The sequence below is a fragment of the Pararge aegeria genome, chromosome 6 (assembly GCF_905163445.1).
Source record: "Pararge aegeria chromosome 6, ilParAegt1.1, whole genome shotgun sequence".
Classification (NCBI taxonomy): domain Eukaryota; kingdom Metazoa; phylum Arthropoda; class Insecta; order Lepidoptera; family Nymphalidae; genus Pararge; species Pararge aegeria.
In genome coordinates, this window is record NC_053185.1 from 18829782 (window position 1) to 18848157 (window position 18376).

Below are 18376 nucleotides of genomic sequence, written 5' to 3' on the forward strand. Positions count from 1 at the left end.
ATGGAATTTAAAGCTTTATCTTCAAAGTCGCTTGATAAATTCCATTCTGTGCCAAACCTCCGGTCCAGCGTTGTCAGCGAATTGGACTTTCGGCGTCTCTACAGCCTGTCCCTCTCGAAGATCAAAAAGCACGCAGAATTCGGAGAGTACAGCTACAAACAATCGCCCTTCGTGAGCCATTGATTATTTATTTTGTGTAATTTTTATCCGGCTAAATACTAATCAGTTGTGGATATTTAATATAACAAGTCTTTTTGGATTCTATTTTAGCCAGCATGTCTTCTTCGCTCTATCAATTAAATTTTTTTACGTACCTAATAATAGTAATTAGGCAGTAAAGCAATAAATCATAGCGAAGTTTATGACAAGTCGAGTCTAACAGATTGCTTCGTTCGACGTTACCCATATTGCCTTTCCAGGGGTGACCCACATGTATGAATTCTCTTTAAAAATATATGGCGGCCAAGATACAGGCGGACAAAAATGAAACTAATATATAGTTTAGTATTGACTATAGCTAAAACAGCGCGGACGATCTAAACGCCCATGGTGGGTGAGGTTTTCCGTTAAGGGTAGCCGCGGGAAGGTTTAATGCTTGTGGTTTTGTTTCAATGGCTTCGGAAACCTACAATAATATCATAAATGGAAATTTGTCAGTGATGCACAACGTAATTGCCAATGCAAGCAAGACCGCAATGATAACAACACCATTGTATTCTTGCCTATTTAATGAATACATTTAATTATAGGTTTTAATCTCTATACTACAATGTGTAAATAAAAACCGAAATAATACTTCACATTTAGAAGTACATTATTTCCTATCCCTGCGACTTCGATCTGAGATCAGTTAAATAGTTTTTACTAAAAGAAATCAGACACAGCTCTAACATCACATGCAAAATTAAAATCAAGCGTCTGTCCGTCACTTTATTAGGTACGCCTCGCGTAGCGTAGGTTGTTACTATGCATGCGATGGTTTTCCACCCACCAACTGCACTACGCTAACTGCTACACTAACTGGGTCATCGGCTTGAAACAGGCGTAACTCGAATTAAGTTGAAAAATATTGTTTACTCTATCAGAACATACGGTGGATCCATGGCTATAATCTGAAGGTGGGTGTGATCAACCTGAACGAGCAGGGCAGTACGACGGTTTTCTACGCAGCAGGCAATGTGGCGGTTTTGTACAACTGGAGTGTGAACAACATGATGATACTGCAAGGCCATGTGAGTGGTGACACCTTGCACTTAACGTAATATAAGTTTTAAAAAATTAAAATTTTATATAAAAATTTTCGGAAACCAACAGGATTTGGTCCTGCGACTCTCAGGCAATCGCGGCCTGAGAGCTTTGACCACTAAGCTACGGCTGTCCATCTGATCACTAGGTCAAAGCGCTCAGGACAAATTTTTCTATGCATTTTCAATTTATAAAATTGATATTTCTTCCAATTGTAGGTAAAAACCCTAAATAAGTTATACAAAAAATAATGTAATATATGTACTTGAAAAGTACATTCACTCTAGTTTCTGCTAGCGCCTTTTGCGTTGTCCTTTTGGCTCTAAGGTTAATAGGCCCATGGGTATCTATGTACAATTTCTACTTCAACTTCAACCCTGAATCTCAAAGGACAAGTGCATTATCATCTTAAACGCATGACGTCCACACGACATAGGTTTTTTGTAAAGATTTCCACAGCTAACGTTTTGTATCCAGCGACTTCCTGACTTCGATCGGTACCTATTAGAATTAAAATTGACTCCACTCCACTAAATTTTAATTATATTGTCTTAGCAACGCGCAAAAATTGCTAAGGCAATATAAATAGAATTAATTAAACGTTGTCATTTTAGCATCTCCTAAGGATGTTCCAATGTCGAATCAAAACGTGTGCTGATAGCATATTTTATGTGATTTTGCGTGTAAAGTATATAGAAATAATAATCCGTTTATCAATCATAATCATATGTAATAAAATTATCAAGATAGATCAATGATTGTTAAATTGTAAAATGATGTTGGAAAAGAGCAACTGCTGAGTTTGTTGCAGACTTCTTCTCGGTAGAATCTGCCTTCCGCACCGGTGGTTGAGTGGAACAAACAGACATACTTGACGTCTCAAAAGTGCTTAGGATATACTACCTCCTTGAAATACTTAAATTTTGAATTTTGAATAGGACTAGCTAGTTCGTAAGCCCTAAAAGAGGACCAAAGGTTTAAATTAAATACCTAACTGACGAATTTGGTTTAGGTTAGTTTATAGCTAGTTTTACCTTCAACTCATTACTTACCTACATTTTTCAGAAGCACACGGTAATAAGTATCGCTTCTGACAGTGAGGGCAAATGGCTTGTCACAGCAGACTCTGGCCCAGAAAATGTCATCATAATATGGGATAGTTCAGACTATTTTCCCCAAAAAACCATCTTCAACCCTCACGGAAACGCTAGGTTGGCAAAGGTTGTCATCAGTGCCGATGCCAAATTCCTCCTAACGTTGGGATATCAGGACAAATCTACAATTCATTGGTGGATATGGTCTTACGGCTTGGATGTCCCTCACGGTAAGTACCTAGTGGCAAATATGTCCTGTACATTACTGGAGAGCGAGGAGAGTTTTTTTAAGTAATCAAAATCTTTTAACCTACTGGCTACTAACAGTTTTATACCGAAACGTACGTACGTTCTTAAATATTTCAGGCTTTTTCTGATCTATTAGGATTTGACATTTTGCTTGTTCCCTTTTAAACAAAAATTACCTAAAAACAATCAAGGATGGTTGATAGCCCAGACGGGAAGAGCTGCTGCATTGTAGACCAATTGCAGACATCTTTAGGTCACAAATAGTGTCTTCTTATTCTTATTGTGCCTTGGTCCAGTGCTCGAATTCAGTGTGAAGATTTGAGATTGCTTTTAATATAATGTAATGATGTTTTTAAATACCTAAAAGTTTGTAAGAAATTTTTAAATAAATTCAAAAATACTATCCAAGGTACATCTTCATTTCCTTGTTGATTTAATATGTAAAATTCAGCAAACAATTTAAATTTCAGCAACGTTGGAAGTAGATATTCCTAAAGGCGGCGTCCTTGATATGAGTTTTAACCCCGCTAATAGTCAACAGTTCTTGCTAATGACGAAATATGATATATGGATTGGTATTTCTGCTGTTAGTATTTAAATTGTTTGATATCTATGTCCTGTACATTTTGCCTCCGATGATTTCTCCATCCTCTAGCGCCTAACTCCTAAAAATTAAACACGGTAAATCCTTCTCGAGAAAAATATAACTACCTCAAACCGCACCGAGAAAAAGTTTCTTTAGTTGAGTTTTATCAAGGGAGAATTGTAGAAAAATATCATACAAAAAAAACTTAAGTACGTTATTAGTTTCATATATTTTACAGAAAATATTCGTCGTAGAACGAGGTATTTGGAAAGAGACAGACGATTATGAGTTAAAGGTCCGAGTGCTAGAGAAAAAGATAAATCCAGAAAACGGCAGACTCACTTGTTTCACGTTTGTAAGAGATACTGCCCAGGTGTTGGTGGGTACCAGTCGTGGATCCGTCCTGGTGTACGGGTATTCCATAGAATACAAAACGAACCTAGAAACGATGAACTATGAACATTTGAAGTTCATTAAAGTGCTGAAGATGAACCAAAGGGGGATTAATGTAATTAAGAGTATTGATGGGTGAGAGAATTATTGGTATATATTAGCGTCATCTTACTATTTATGCTCCTTTTTATGAGGATGGTCTTCGTCTCTTTTCTTGAAGATTTTTCTGATTACTAATCTTTACTTCCAACATGATTGCGCAGGATTACGAAGTAAATGTATTTAATTTTTTCCAAATTTTCCTTGAATAGGGCTAGAACTATCTTTTTTGTGTGTTTGCTTGTGTAACGGGGAGCTCTAGAAATGGTTCCCAGTTCATTATTGTTTTGAGCTGGAGTTATTCAATTATTATAGGTTTTTCAATACCTTATGTTAAAGCAATATTGCTTTCAGAGTAATCGTGACTGGTAACAGTGCTGGCGAGATTCTCTTTTACGACCACCAGATGAAACTTCTCTATTGGCTCCACGGCTTCACTGTGGACTCTGTTAAAGGAATCAGCTTTAACATTTCTCCGAGGAGTTGTATGATTTTGGATCCAATGTGTGCGTTGGTTTGTATTGTATAGTATTTGTAATAACATGAACAGAAATTAGTTCTTCACTGGCTCAAGTATGGCTTCTCAAAGATGACAGAGATTCAGTTACAAACTTGGGTCCACGTCAAACGTTGGCGATGTACTTTGATGGCGGTACCCTCAACTTTTTGAATGACTTTCTAAAGGGAAGAGGTCATCTAATCAATCCTACTAATTGATCAACAATTTTTCATTTTTGTCATTGTAACTATATTTTTGGCATGGTAATAAATGATATTTTTTTGATGAACAACGAAATTCCAAATTTTATTTAGAATCTAATTATCTTAACAACGGATATTACTCCAAATCTGTGTTGTATCTCATTAGTTGTCTATAATTATGATAATCTTCTTTTTTCATTTGATTAAGATCTCCGGAGGTAGATGGACGACATCAAATCATTTGCGTTCAGTACTATAAATAGTTCAGCAAATGAAATTAATTCAGTAATTGTTTTAAATAATCCTATTAATATTATTAAAATTAAGCTTAATTTGTTATACTCTATGAAAAGCAAGAGAATCCGTATGGTGTTATTTATAATGTGTTCAATCTTTACCTCCCTCTAACTCCCTTTAACCCTCTACAAACGTTTCGCTCCGAAACCGGAGCGTCCTCAGGAAATGTTGACTTTACAGTGAATAATTGTTTTTTGATTTGACTTAATTGATTTGACAATTATTCATTGTAAAGTCAACATCTCCTGATGATCTCGAAGATTTAAAAATTTAACCATGCAGATTCTCCTGCTTTTCGCGGAGTATAGCATATTAAACTTAATTTTCATAATATATCATGGAATTCCGCAAAGTAACGCCTGCTTCTATCCAATAAACCTATTAACTTAAGTACATAGTAATTTAATTCGTAGGTAACAAAATATGTCCTTGCTGGGAGCAAGTTGTAGTCGAGAAGGATCCAGAAACGGGCCAGCCGCGTCAGAATCTCATGAAGCAGGCGTTACCCACAGATGCAACGACCGGTGGCAAGGCATTCCTCGTGAGGGATTTTATTGTATGTGAGTTTATTTTGATGAAGAGGGACCACCGAGGGACCGAGAGTTCGAAACCCAACACGCACTTCTAACTTTTCTAAGTTATGTGTGTTTCAAGCAATTAAAATATCACTTGCTTCAATGCGGAAGGCAAACATCTTGAGGAAACCCGCATGCCCGAGAGTCCTCCATAATATTCACAAAGGTGTGTGAAGTCCACCAATCCGCACTGGGCCAGCGTGGTGGACTACGGCCTTTCCCATTGTGGGATGAGACCTAAGCCCTGTAGTGGGCCGGTAATGGGTTGAAATGATGATGATGATGAGTTTATTTTTATATAAACTTTCCTATGGAACCATAGAATTAAGAACATACTTACAGAACCCTCATTCAGCCATATATCAGTCCAAAAACTGTGAAAACGCCCTGAGTACAAAATCGCGGAAAGTTGCTAACTCACAAGTTTTTCTCATCTTCCCAATTTATGATAAATGTTCAGAACATAAGAGGTCAAAAAATTACTGTCAACTGCTAAATGGAATGAAGTGACCAACCGCCTGTTCGAGAAACACTACGAAAGAGGAGTGGTTTTTGATGCTTCAATATTAGTCTTATAGGTACATGTTTCTGTATGTTCTTAATTCTGTGTATAGAAACTAAGTAGTATTTTTTTTAAGTACAAAAAAATTTAAAGCGAACACAAAAGAAAATAATGAATGCGATGTACATTGAATTTTTCAAGCCTTCAAAGTTAGGTACCAACCAGCACAGTCCAGATTCGCAATTCGACCAGTTCATCTGACAGATGCACACTACAAACTGTTACCATCAGGTACACACAACCAAGGCGTGGGTTTCGTTGACTTCGTGACGGAGAAGTTCGCAACAATCCTGGACAACAAGATATCACACGCACTGTCGTTATCGACACACCCGGAAAAGTAAATCAGAATGATTTTATATATTTCGTTAGGTCTTTGCAACGAGGTTTTTATATAACAATAATTGACGAAACAAGCTGATGGCCTACTAGTATAGAACCAGCACTTATAAACAGAGCAAACGCAGCAAATGCAGGACGTGTATCTACTATACAATATAAACTTTAAAAGGATCGATCGTATTACAAAGTTGTCATACCGGCTTAAGGACGACTCCATAGAGTAACTAAGCCATATATGAATAACTAGGCCTCAGCTTTCTGTCACACGCTTGAAGTTTTCTCCTTCAGGTAGTTTCAAAGTTTGATCTGTCACTTATTTTGGTATTTCCTAGGCCTTACGTGTGCATCGGATATGCTGATGGAAGCATCGAGTTAGTGAACTACATTCAACACAAACTCTTTATTAGGATTTATCTGAGGGAGCATTACAAAGTGGTTATACCGCCCAAGGAAGACTCTATAAAGGGGGACGTAGAAATCACTAGGCCACAGCTTTCTGTCACGTGCTTGAGGTATTCTCCTTCAGGTAAGTTCATTACATTAACGGTCAGTTAATTTTAACACTTTTAGCGGTGGCTTAAGCACTTGTGCGTGTTAAGCAATTAAAATATAACTTGCTTTAACGGCGAAGGAAAGTATCGTGAGGAAACCTGCATGCCTGAGAGCTCTCCATAATGTTCTTAAAGGCGTGTGGAATCCACTAATCCGCGTTGTGCCGGATTAGTGGACTACAGCCTAAACCCTTCTCATTGTGGGAGGAGACCCGTGTCCTGTAGTGGGCCGGTAATAGGCTGATAATAGTATGATGATGATGATGGTTAATAAACTTGTCACTCAAAATTCCTAGTGTATTTAGTGCTTAGAATGTTCAATTACGGATCACGAAACCCTTTCATTGGGTTCACTTTCTCGGTCGGACCAATAATTTGCTCTCCGCAAAATGCATGAGATTCTGTACAATGAACAACTATTAAGATCATTGTAAATTCAACGTCTCCTGAGGATGCTCCTTCCCTAGAGAACGCCATTTCAGAATATCTGATTGATGTTGGGTATAAAGATTTAGAGATAAAATTTATCAATGTCACCCCACAGATTCTCCTGCTTTTTGCGGTGTATAGCAAACGTTTATCATGACATTCCAATTCAAATATCCAATATTATAATATATCCAAGAATTGACGGTGTCTACTTCTATGCCCGGAGAGCATGTTAAGCCATCGGTCAGAATATAATTATTATGATATTTGAGCATAATAATTTTGGAAGGTTGGTCAGTTGATGCACCCCCAATATCTGGGTTTATGCTCTACAGTCTACACCCTTTTTTCTGAGAGAGAGGAGGGTGAGGACGCTAATAGGCCGATAATGATGATGATGACAATGAATTTACCATTAGAGCTGTCAAATTAATTTAGTTTAATCAGTGGCCATCGAATTTACATTGACTTTTTCAAAGGAATGCACTTGGCCTGCGGGCTGGATACGGGTCAGCTCATATTCCTACACCCCACCACGATCAACATCCTGACGCAGAATCCGCATCATGACACCGTGTCCGCCATCACCCAGTTCGCCTTCAGCTGTGACTCCATGGCACTGGCGTTTGCTGTAAGGAACCATAGTCGGCTAGTAACAAAATCAAATCATTGTTAATTTTGGTTTTAAAATTAGCCTGTTTCGTAACGTTTTCACTTGCGATTATAAACTTTGAGCTACTACTAATAGGGTTATTTGTTACAATATCAAATTAACCATCCATGTGCATGTAAAATATTTAATAGTTACTTTATTTATTTATTCCTTAAAAAAGTATATCTCGGAAAGAAAAAGTGGTATCTTCAGTGAGAAGGCGTAAAATACAAGTATATCGTTCTATGTCTACGTTTATTACGGTATTTTATAAATCCTATAGGAACCGATGATTTTCCTTGGATAACTGCCTATGTTACCCAAATCAAGTTGATTCGTTGCTTAGTAAAAGCGTAAAGAAAGGACAAACAAACAAACTCACTTTTGTATTTATGAAATTAGTTAAGAGATATTAATTTGGCGTTTTCACTAAATCCAGGAAACGCTTAAATCGGATGCCTAATAATTTGGTTGATGAGCAGAAAAAAAACGATTCAAAAACTTTACTACTACTTACTAACGACGTTAGGCGCCATCTAAAATTACGACACCAACTCAGTGGTGCGTAATGTTTGGGAAACTTGACAAATGAAAAAAAACAGTTTTTTTATTACAAACACAAAGATCACACCTTGTAGCATAGAATCATAGACAGATATATATGAGTTGCGTAGTGAAAATAGATTAGTGAAAGATATGCCTAGAAATCTTCTTTGATTAGGCGTCTCTTACTTAGGCTTTGTCTTGATCGTCGTTAGTGAAAACGGGTATTAATCGTACCTCACATATGTACGATTAATGCATTTAAGTATTTCTGTACTGGCAATTCACAATTCAAATACAAAATGTGTTCGATTCAAACTTTATGTCGTGCCAGAAGTTCGGGCCTGCGAGTGTAGTTTTGCGCTAACTGTATCGTACCGCTGATTGACTCATACCGAATTCTGCGCACCGAACGCACGAAGTTCATAGAAGTCATAAAGTTTGATGCGGACTTCACGTTATGCAGGTTTGTGTTGTTTTAATTTCCAGGACAAAAGCAGAACCGTTGGTGTCTACAAATTCGATTGTGACACTTACAAATGGATCTTTGTGGGGAAGCACCGGGCACATTACAAGGAGATTTCCTCCGTGTTCTTCCTACCCACCAAGAATCAGAACGGCGACTTCAAACTGTTTTCACTTGGAGCTGATCGGACAATGGTGCGTTGTAGTACAATTTATACTATACATCCTTATCATCAGCAGATGCCACTACTGCAAACTTTATTTATTATTTTTTATATTTATCAATAGTATTATTGTATGTGTGTAGTCTGATTCATGTATTAGTATGTAGTTATTCGTATGTATATTTTAAACAGTGTACCCCATCTTTTTTTTAGTTTTCCTACAGCAAAGGTTGCCTGGCATAGATCGCTACTTAGCGATAAGGCCGCTTTTTGTATTCTAATAGGTACTAATACTTGAAGTGTTTGTTCTCTTTTTTTGTTTTTCTGAACTTGACGTGGTGTACAAATGAAGAGTATAAATAAACTTCTCTCATAGCTAAGGAAGAAAAGATATAAAGATAACTTTTATTTGGTATACACAAAAATGAATATTTTAGCGAGTTTATAGTACCTATTACTTGCGATCTGTACAACTTCTGAGAACCCATGCTAAGTTTTCCATCTATCTTACACCCTACACCCACCGCGTCGCCACACCCTTCGGCATTCCTCAAGAATTGGGCTCTATAATGCAAAGATTTTTATTTTAAATCTGATTAATATTTTTCGGGATTACTATACAATTGATGAACTTCTTAATGACAAATTTGCTTGAAGCACGCCGCCGCTGCGGTTCCATTTCTCGCAAAACAGAAAAATTCTATTTTTTTAATCATGATGTTGAAACTTGCTATAATATTGTCTGTGTTTTACGCCATTGGTTGCCTGAAAAAGATCGCTATGTAGCGATAAGGCCGCCAAATTGAATCCTTTGCGTTAAACTTTTATTTTCAATTTTTCTGTATGTTTATGTGGTGTACAATAAAAGTGTATTTATTAATTAATTCATTCATTATTTATATTTAGATCTACCTTTAGTTATTACCTGTTTTGTGTAACTTATAACAATAAATCAATAAATAAATTAGAGACTGCTGAGTTTCTTGCCGGCTTCTTCTCGGTAGAATCTGCCTTCCGGACCAGTGGTATAGTCAATACAAATGAATTTTAAAATTTTAGATGTAGGTTTGTATATTTGGCTTTGCGCAAGACTGCGAGAAGTTCGCTGAGCTGACGGCCAACCTCCAGTAGTAGAGAGGTAATATGAAGATGTATATTATAAATGCCACAGGTTGAGTATGACGTTGGCGCGAGTTCGGACGAGTACCTTGAAGTTCTGAGCTTGGACAGAGTGGAACAGAGCGGAGTGCCGCTGTGCGGGATCCACTGGCCAAATAACTTGGGTTTAGATCCTGAAACACATCGCAACGATTTACCCACTATACTCATTGCTAATGACGAGGTGAGTTTAAAGATATCGGTTCCTTGACGGCCGATTGGCGCAGTGGACAGTGACCTAGCTTTCTGAGTGGAGTCAGAAAGCTAGGTCACTGCCCACTGCTGATTGTGTTGGCTGTGATTTCCACAACGGGAAAATGTTTGCGTAACAAACATGAATGTTTTCCAGTGTCTTATTTATCTATATATTTATGTTTATTCTTATATTGATGAGATGGCGATGTGTGTGTTGTCGTATTATATTTATATTGTGTGATTTTCTTCCTACGTCTACCTATGTGATCGCGTAAAAGTAAACTACGATTATTATAGAATCAACTCTAAACGTTCAGCATAACATTGGTAAAATGGGAAAAAAATTGTGAGCTAGCAACATTCCGCGGTTGTAAAGACAGACGTGCGCGGGGAATTTCCTCTGTTTTTTGATACAATACACTGCATACAATAATTGCTGAACGAGGATTCAGTATGTTCTTAATTCAATAACTTGAGCATAGCAATGAGAGCTTGCAAACAATATATAAGTAAACTGTCACCTGACATTGGCTATTCTGTGTAAAGCCGGAAAGAATAAAAAAAAAGTAGGACTGTCCTGCATCTGCCACAGACTTTTTTTTTCTAGTACAAGTACAAAATCGTCAATTACGCCACCACAATGACGTTGTCAACGGTGCTGGGTCCACGGTACGAGCAGCCCGTGTGCCGCGTGCAGTTGGTCACCAGGTCAAATTAAGAAAATCAATGTTTTATTCATGTAGACCTTATCACAGGCACTTATGAAGCGTTCATAAATTTAACATGTTACACTAATGCTAGTGATGGTGATAACTGCATTCGTTAACTTAGAACTAGTTCCAAACGCGCCCTGGTCTAAGAAGAGCCCACAACACAACAATTTAGCCAGGTTTTTTTTGTTATCACGATCTCACAGTCGAGTTAATGTTTAGCTAAGAAGTTAGAGCAATTCATACCCAAGTTTTTTTATCATACATGTAATCTATACTTATAATAAAACTGTAACTGAAAGATTTCTGTACATTTAATATATTTTGAAAATTTTGACCGGGGGATGCTTTATAATCGAAAACAGATTTTTATTAAATTTGTGTCTGTCTGTCTGCATCACGTGAAAACTACCGAACGGATTTAAATAAAATTTGGTATAATAAAAATATTTTTGTAAGTGTATACTATCAAGCATGTTCTGTCTAATTTTAATGAAGATCTCATAAATATTATCGCAGATAAAGGACATGAATCTTCACAGATAACAGCAAGTCGCGAGGCATATGGGACATGCGTATCATACTACTAAATACTAATATTATAAATGCGAAAGAAATAAAGTAATATAAATACGAAAGAAATAAATTAATATTGTTTGATTATATACCTGCGAATTCAGTTTTAAAATATTCAAATTAACCTATCGCTTAGAAGTTGCGACGGGTATAGAATAACACGTACGGCCGCGAATAACATAGTTTGGAACTAAAACAGGTCCACCTGGTAGGTAGCGCTGCAATTAGTTTCTAGGTTTTTTTCTAGGTGCAGACGAAGTTGCAGGGACAGAAGACCCGCCTTCTTAGTCGTGCACTCTTGGCAGAGTGGTCGTGGCTGCTGAGATAAATTTCATGGCGCTAGGCATAATTGGATTGCACGGCTTCCCGCGCGAGTCTTTTCCTTTTGAGGGGGTTTGTCTTTTAGAGGGGAGTAAGGGGAAACGGTGCTCAACATCTTAGCCGACCCTATTGTCAACCTGACCTGCACTTGCCTTACGGCTACGGTACCCATCGGCTGCCGTGGTACTCCCTGTTATACAACGGACGAGGCTCTGGCGACCGTTCGATGGCGGTATATCCATACACCTAGCTAGCCAACTTGCTAGAAGAGGCAGCAGTGGCCTAGGGTCCAGTAAACCCTGAAATAACTGGCGCAGAAGGCAACAGGAACCCACTGCGACTATTAACCCATGAGAGTTGCAAAGATGAATTTACAAGTTGCGCGGGTCAGCTAGTCTATAATATTACGTTACGTTATATATAAACTTTGAACTTGTTGAGAGGCAACTTAAGGTCGACGGCGGAAGGCGCAGTGCAGTACCTGTTATTCGCGACGAAGAACATCATCGGCTTGCAGAAGATGCCGCTCGATGGGAATCCGTGGAAACATGCTGCGATGCTTGGACATCCTGTACAAGTAAGTCATTATCATAAACCTATCACGGCACGGGTCTTCTAACATAATGTACTTTATAGCAGGGGAAACATACATTGTATTTTAATTTATGTTATCCAAAATTAGGGGCTGGGCAAGTGAGATTATTTAGGTCAGATTGTACATTGAAGATTTTTTGAATTTTTTTTAGAGGGCCCCCAAAATCCCTGGTTGGCAGATACAATTACGTAATGTACAATAATAATAATGTTTTGGGCTTTTTCTTTCCAGTCTATCCAACTTTTAGTCACTGACTAGCAAAATCTCGTGTCAACTGATACGGCATCAACCTGCAGGGGTAGTTTTAGAGGTTTTAAAGGACAACTTCATATCGTAGATACTGGAGATGTGTTATCGCGAAGATAGCGGTACATTGTTCACAATCGGCGCCAAAGATAATTGTATGTACCAGTGGACTGCGAAGTTCAGGTTTGTTTTATCTTTGTTATTTACAAATGTGAACCGAAAACATCGTCAAAACTTACATGTCATCATCATCATCGTCGTATCTACCCATTACAGGCCCCCTCCCTCAATGAGCAGGCCGCTGGCCCAGTGCGGGATAGGTGGACTCCACACACATTTGGGAAAATTATGGAGAACTCTCAGGCATGCAGGTTTCCTCACGTGATATTTATAAGCATTCATTCATTGTTCAAGCTACTGAACTGTGGAATGCACTCCCAATAAGCATACGACAGTCAAGGTCACTAGACATATTCAAAAATGCTGTTAAAGCCAATTATCTTGAACAATAAAGACGACAGTGATTAACTCTTACTCATATTTAAGTATGTTTTAGTATATATTAGTTTATTATTTTTATACTTATTATTATTAGTATTTTATGTGTGTAATCTTGATAAGTATTAGTGTGTAATTGTTCGTAAGTATGTATATAATAATAATACACCCCACCAATCGGTTTCCCTTGGTTTTCCTAATCCTAAGGTTGCCTGGAAGGTATCGCTACTAAGCGACCCTATACCCATAAGGCCGCCCTTTGTATCCTACTTTTTAAGTTTATTTTTGTTGTGTCCATTGTTTTTTTTACTATTTGTGGTGTACAAATAAAGTGTATAAAAAAAAAAAAAAATTTAGAAAAGTTAGAGGTGCGTGCGGGATTCGAACTCGGCTCCCCGAAAGTAAAGTCGAAGTCCTACCCACCGATTCCCACCGTCACGGTCGGTTACATGTAATAGGTTAGATTAGTAAGAAGTATGTTTATGATATATGAATATGTTATTTTGGAGCGCAGTGGGTCACTTATATATTTTCTGTGTATCGAATCTAGTTTCCATACTACTTTAGCTTATATACTTACTGTGTGTTGCGTGATTTGCTATTATACTCTCTATCCAATAAGAGTGTGGCCTGTGCTTAGATTGGGACTTTGATGGGCTAATGATGGTGTCTTATATGCTAAAATTTAAAAAACAATATGGCAGTGTTGTACCTACATACATCTCTAAACTTAATTGATACTATAGTTTATTTTGGTTTAATATTGCTAACCTTATTGATTGAACACAGTGATGCCAATTCTGTTGTACACAAATCTATAATGACAAATTTAAAAGTAGTGATATGGTATCCAACATTTCACTATGTTCTTTGTAGAAAAAAATAGTAATATTTTTAGATATCTCATATGTGTATAACTGAACTGGCCCCGGTGTGTACAGGACAGCGCTACTTTGAGAGCTGTCAATTTAGTTTAGTTCAGATAGGTATTTGTGTACAACTGATTACAGAGTTGGCACTATAGTTTTTGACGGCCGATTGGCGCAGTTTGCAGCGACCCTGCTTTCTGAGCCCGAGGCCGTGGGTTCGATTCCCACTACTGGAAAATGTTTGTGTGATTAGCATGAATGTTTTTCAGTTTCTGGGTGTTTATATTTATATTCTAAGTATTTATGTATATTATTCATAATAATATTCATCAGTCATCTCAGTACCCATAACACAAGCTACGCTTACTTTGGGGCTAGATGGCGATGTGTGTATTGTCATAGTATATTTATTATTTCTCGGGTCTGACTAATAGAGTTCCATGGAACTTTATTATCTAAAAAAAAAAGTTTCATTTTAAACATAATCGTAATACGGTCAGGTCTGTTGAAACCACCACAAAGTTGGGAGGAGGCGATTTGGATCCTTACTACTGTCTGATAGAGAACGGTCGTCCCGGCTGGCTGTTCCACGAAATCAGAGACCTCTTCTACTACATCCAGATCCTGTGCCAAGGCACTTTCTCCCCGGCGATGAGGCGTGTCAACGACTACATACCGATAGATTCTTTGCCGGATCTTATGAGGGCTTTGGGGTATTTTCCGTCGGAATACGAGGTTAGTTTTTCAACGATTAAGTGAACACAGGTTAGTTTATATGAAGAGATGTGGAGTACATAATGTATTAACCGTTTCAATCTGATAATTTGGGAATGCTATGACTCCTGTTTGGCGACATTCATGACAATCAGCCCAATACTGGCCTGATAAAGAAGCGAAAAAAAAGCTATTTGAAGCGGTGATAGCGCATTGGGTAGAAGCTCGACTTCACTTTGTAGGGTCCGAGTTCCAATCCCAGCACGCACCTCTAAGTTTACTAAGTTATGTGCGTTTTAAGTAATTAAATATCACTTGCTTCAACGGTGAAGGAAAGCATCGTGTGGCCTGCATGCCTGAGAGTTCTCCATAATGTTCTCAAAGGTGGGTGGAGTCCACCGCACTGGGCCAGCGTGGTGGATTATGGCCTTAACCCTTTTCCATTATGGGAGGAGACCCGTGCCCTGTAGTGGGCCGGTAATGGGTTGATATGATGGAAAGGCGAAGGTTTCCTTTAAGAATGAAAATTGCTTAGGCCGTAGCTATCAAGGCTCGAATTCAGTTATTTTAATTTCATAATCATTAGGTCTTTATGTTAGTTCTAATATAGTACTATATTAGAAGTCCTGAATAACGATTCTGGACCCCAACGATCTGAACGACTTACTGTGTACCTGGCAAAAATATATTTTATAATGTAAGACCTTATAATAAAACCTATAATTTTGAAACAATAGCGTTAACGCGAAGCAATGGTAAGACCCTGGTGTCCCTTTAGAATTTCCGTTCTGTATCTCAGAAAAGTTTAATCAGGATTTTATCAAGTTGAAACACCTACGTTGAAAAAGATGTATTAAAAAAGGTTTTACTTTTAAAGTCGCTGCCTTTTTTCATTATTATTATAGGTAGAAAACCTCCTAGTGGAAGCGAAGTACAAAGTTTACCAACGTTCACCGAGCACTGAGATAGGCTTTGAGGAGTTCGTCAAATTGTACCTCAACCATCGTCCCGCGCTCGGTGATAACTTCAGGAGGATAAAAAACGCTTTCCGCCACTTTGCCGTGATGGATAACAATAAACTGACAATAAACCGTGAAGACTTCATTGAGTTACTGAGCAATAATGGTAATTAAATATGACTACTTTTTAAGTTGTACTTGTACTGTCTTTTTTTTCTTATTTCTTTTTGTCCTGTACAAATAAACTGCATAAATCAACAATGCCTCAAGGCTCCCGTGCCCCTGCACCCTACCTATTTTAAAAAATAACATCTAGTCAATATAACTTAAGCACAGGCTTCAGAAAGAAGACATTTATATCAAAGCACGTTAAGAAAATGACAAATTAGGTGTGTACTTCATTCATGCACAAAAGCACTGCCTACCCAAATTATTTTACATAACTCGTATTGGAGGGGAATTATATGTTCCTGCTTTATGAGGACCCTGTGCACGCCACTGATTAGGTAGTACTAGGAGAGCAATAGTAGAGCTTTTCGCGACAGATGTCATTCAGGCAAGGATACTACCCGTACGGCGTACCGGAACGCTAAATCGCTTAGCGGCACTACTTTGTTGGTAGGGCGGTAACTAGCTACGGCAGAAGCCTCATGCCCGGCCAGTACAGAGAAAATCAGAAATTAAGAATTCCCAAATTTCCGCCGCCGGAAATCGAACTTGGGACATCAGCATTTCTGTGCTTAAGGGCGTGTTCCTTAAGGCTCTGAGCAGTTTTATTCAGTATCCTACTATTTATATATATACGTTTTTGCGTGACTGAGTAAGAAACATCCTCACTTTCACATTTGTAATATATATATATAACGGATTTGGATGAAACTTGGGAATAGTACCCGTGGTAAGATTAAAAATTGTTAACGAGCGAAGCTTTAGACCCAATTCTGAAGTCCACGCAGACGATGTCGCTAGTATTTTATAAGTAAAACTAAGTATTGATTGAGTCTTTGTGTTTTCAATTAGGTGAATGCTTCTCCTCGGATCTGACGTGGTACCTGCTGTCCGTTCTGGCCGGCCACAGCTTCGAGGACCGTGCCGCTATGCCAGAAGGGGACTTCTCGTTTTTGCCGCAGGTTCTCTTTAACATCTCTTCTTCTTAGATTATCATAACAGTTTGACCAACGAGGCAGGTTTCTGCTGTAGAATATGTAGATGGCCATACTAAATTCCAATATTGTCGTAATTGCGTCGTATATCTGACGGCCGATTGGCGCAGTGGGCAGCGACCCTGCTTTCTGAGTCCAAGGCCGTGGGTTCGATTCCCACAACTGGACAATATTTGTGTGATGAACATGAATGTTTTTCAGTGTCTGGGTGTTTATCTATATATTATAAGTATTTATATATATTATTCATAAAAATTATTCATCAGTTATCTTAGTACTCATAACACAAGCTACGCTTACTTTGGGACTAGATGGCGATGTGTGTATTGTCGTAGTATATTTATTTATTAATTTTTATAACTTTGAAACCTCGCAGGGTGCTTCATCATGTTTATGTTACGAGACATCATTGCTCTCTAACAGTAGGGAAACTAGACATTTTTGGTAAAAATTTCTTAGTACACTTGGATGGGTTAGTCGAAATTCAAAATTCAGTAATTACCAGTGGGCATGTTTGTAATGACCCTACTATCGGTTCGGACGCACGCACACCTAACTTTACTAAGTTATGTGCGTTTAAGGAATTTAAATATAACTTGCTTCAACGGTTAAGTAAAACATCGTGAGGTGCCCGGCATGCCTGAGAGTTCTACATAATGTTCTCAAAGGTGTGTTAAGTCCATCAATCCGCACATGGCCATCATGGTGGACTAAGGCCTAAACCCTTCTCATAGTGGGAGGAGACCCGTGTCCTGTGCCCAGTAAAGGATTGATGTGATGATGTTTGACATATAAGGATTCTGATTTACGATGTTAATTATAATCTTTACCAAATGAAATCTTTGAGATGTCTCTCAATAAGTTCAAAGTTTATATAAAACGTAAGCTTACAGAAAAATCCTATTATAATATTAAGGATTAATTAAACGATAAAAAAGCTTGGGTGTGAATTGCTCTAGCTTCATAGCCTAATGTAAATTTGCTGGAAGATGGTGATAACAAAAAAAAAAATACCCGGCTAAGTTTGTTGTGTGCTCTTCTTAGACCATTGTGTTTGTATGTTATGTGTTTATTATTATTGAATTTTTGGTCATTGTTTTTTTTTTTAAATTCCTAATTTTATATAGCTAATTTTTATGTTTTAACTTTTTTTTTTTTTTGTAATTAAGTATTACTTGTTGTTAAATTCTTTTAATAGACCCGGGGAGACGAATTGGGCAACTGTAATGTCCTCACGGGGTGCGATGCTAAATATATAAATAAATATGTTGTAGGAGATAACACTCGAAGAGCTCGCGTCGACCATCATGGGTATTCAAGACGTGGACGTCCTAACAGAGCAGTACTCTGTGAAGTCCTCGCTGGGCTCCCAGCAGACCGTCTCCACCCAGGACTCCGACGATGCGCAGAATTATAACTTTTAA

At 38.0% G+C, this 18376-nt stretch overlaps 1 protein-coding gene across 1 annotated transcript; it reads left to right on the top strand.

The window, feature by feature from the left end:
* LOC120624318 (cilia- and flagella-associated protein 251-like) lies at positions 1 to 18376 on the top strand. Its single transcript, XM_039890783.1, has 19 exons — positions 1 to 171; positions 1086 to 1232; positions 2311 to 2569; positions 3059 to 3174; positions 3413 to 3702; positions 4021 to 4172; positions 5079 to 5225; positions 6034 to 6142; positions 6477 to 6670; positions 7604 to 7755; positions 8809 to 8979; positions 10120 to 10290; positions 10909 to 11009; positions 12362 to 12485; positions 12841 to 12932; positions 14617 to 14851; positions 15736 to 15955; positions 16810 to 16919; positions 18227 to 18376. The coding sequence occupies exons 1-19, from the start codon at positions 1 to 3 to the stop codon at positions 18374 to 18376; spliced, it is 3111 nt and encodes a 1036-aa protein (XP_039746717.1).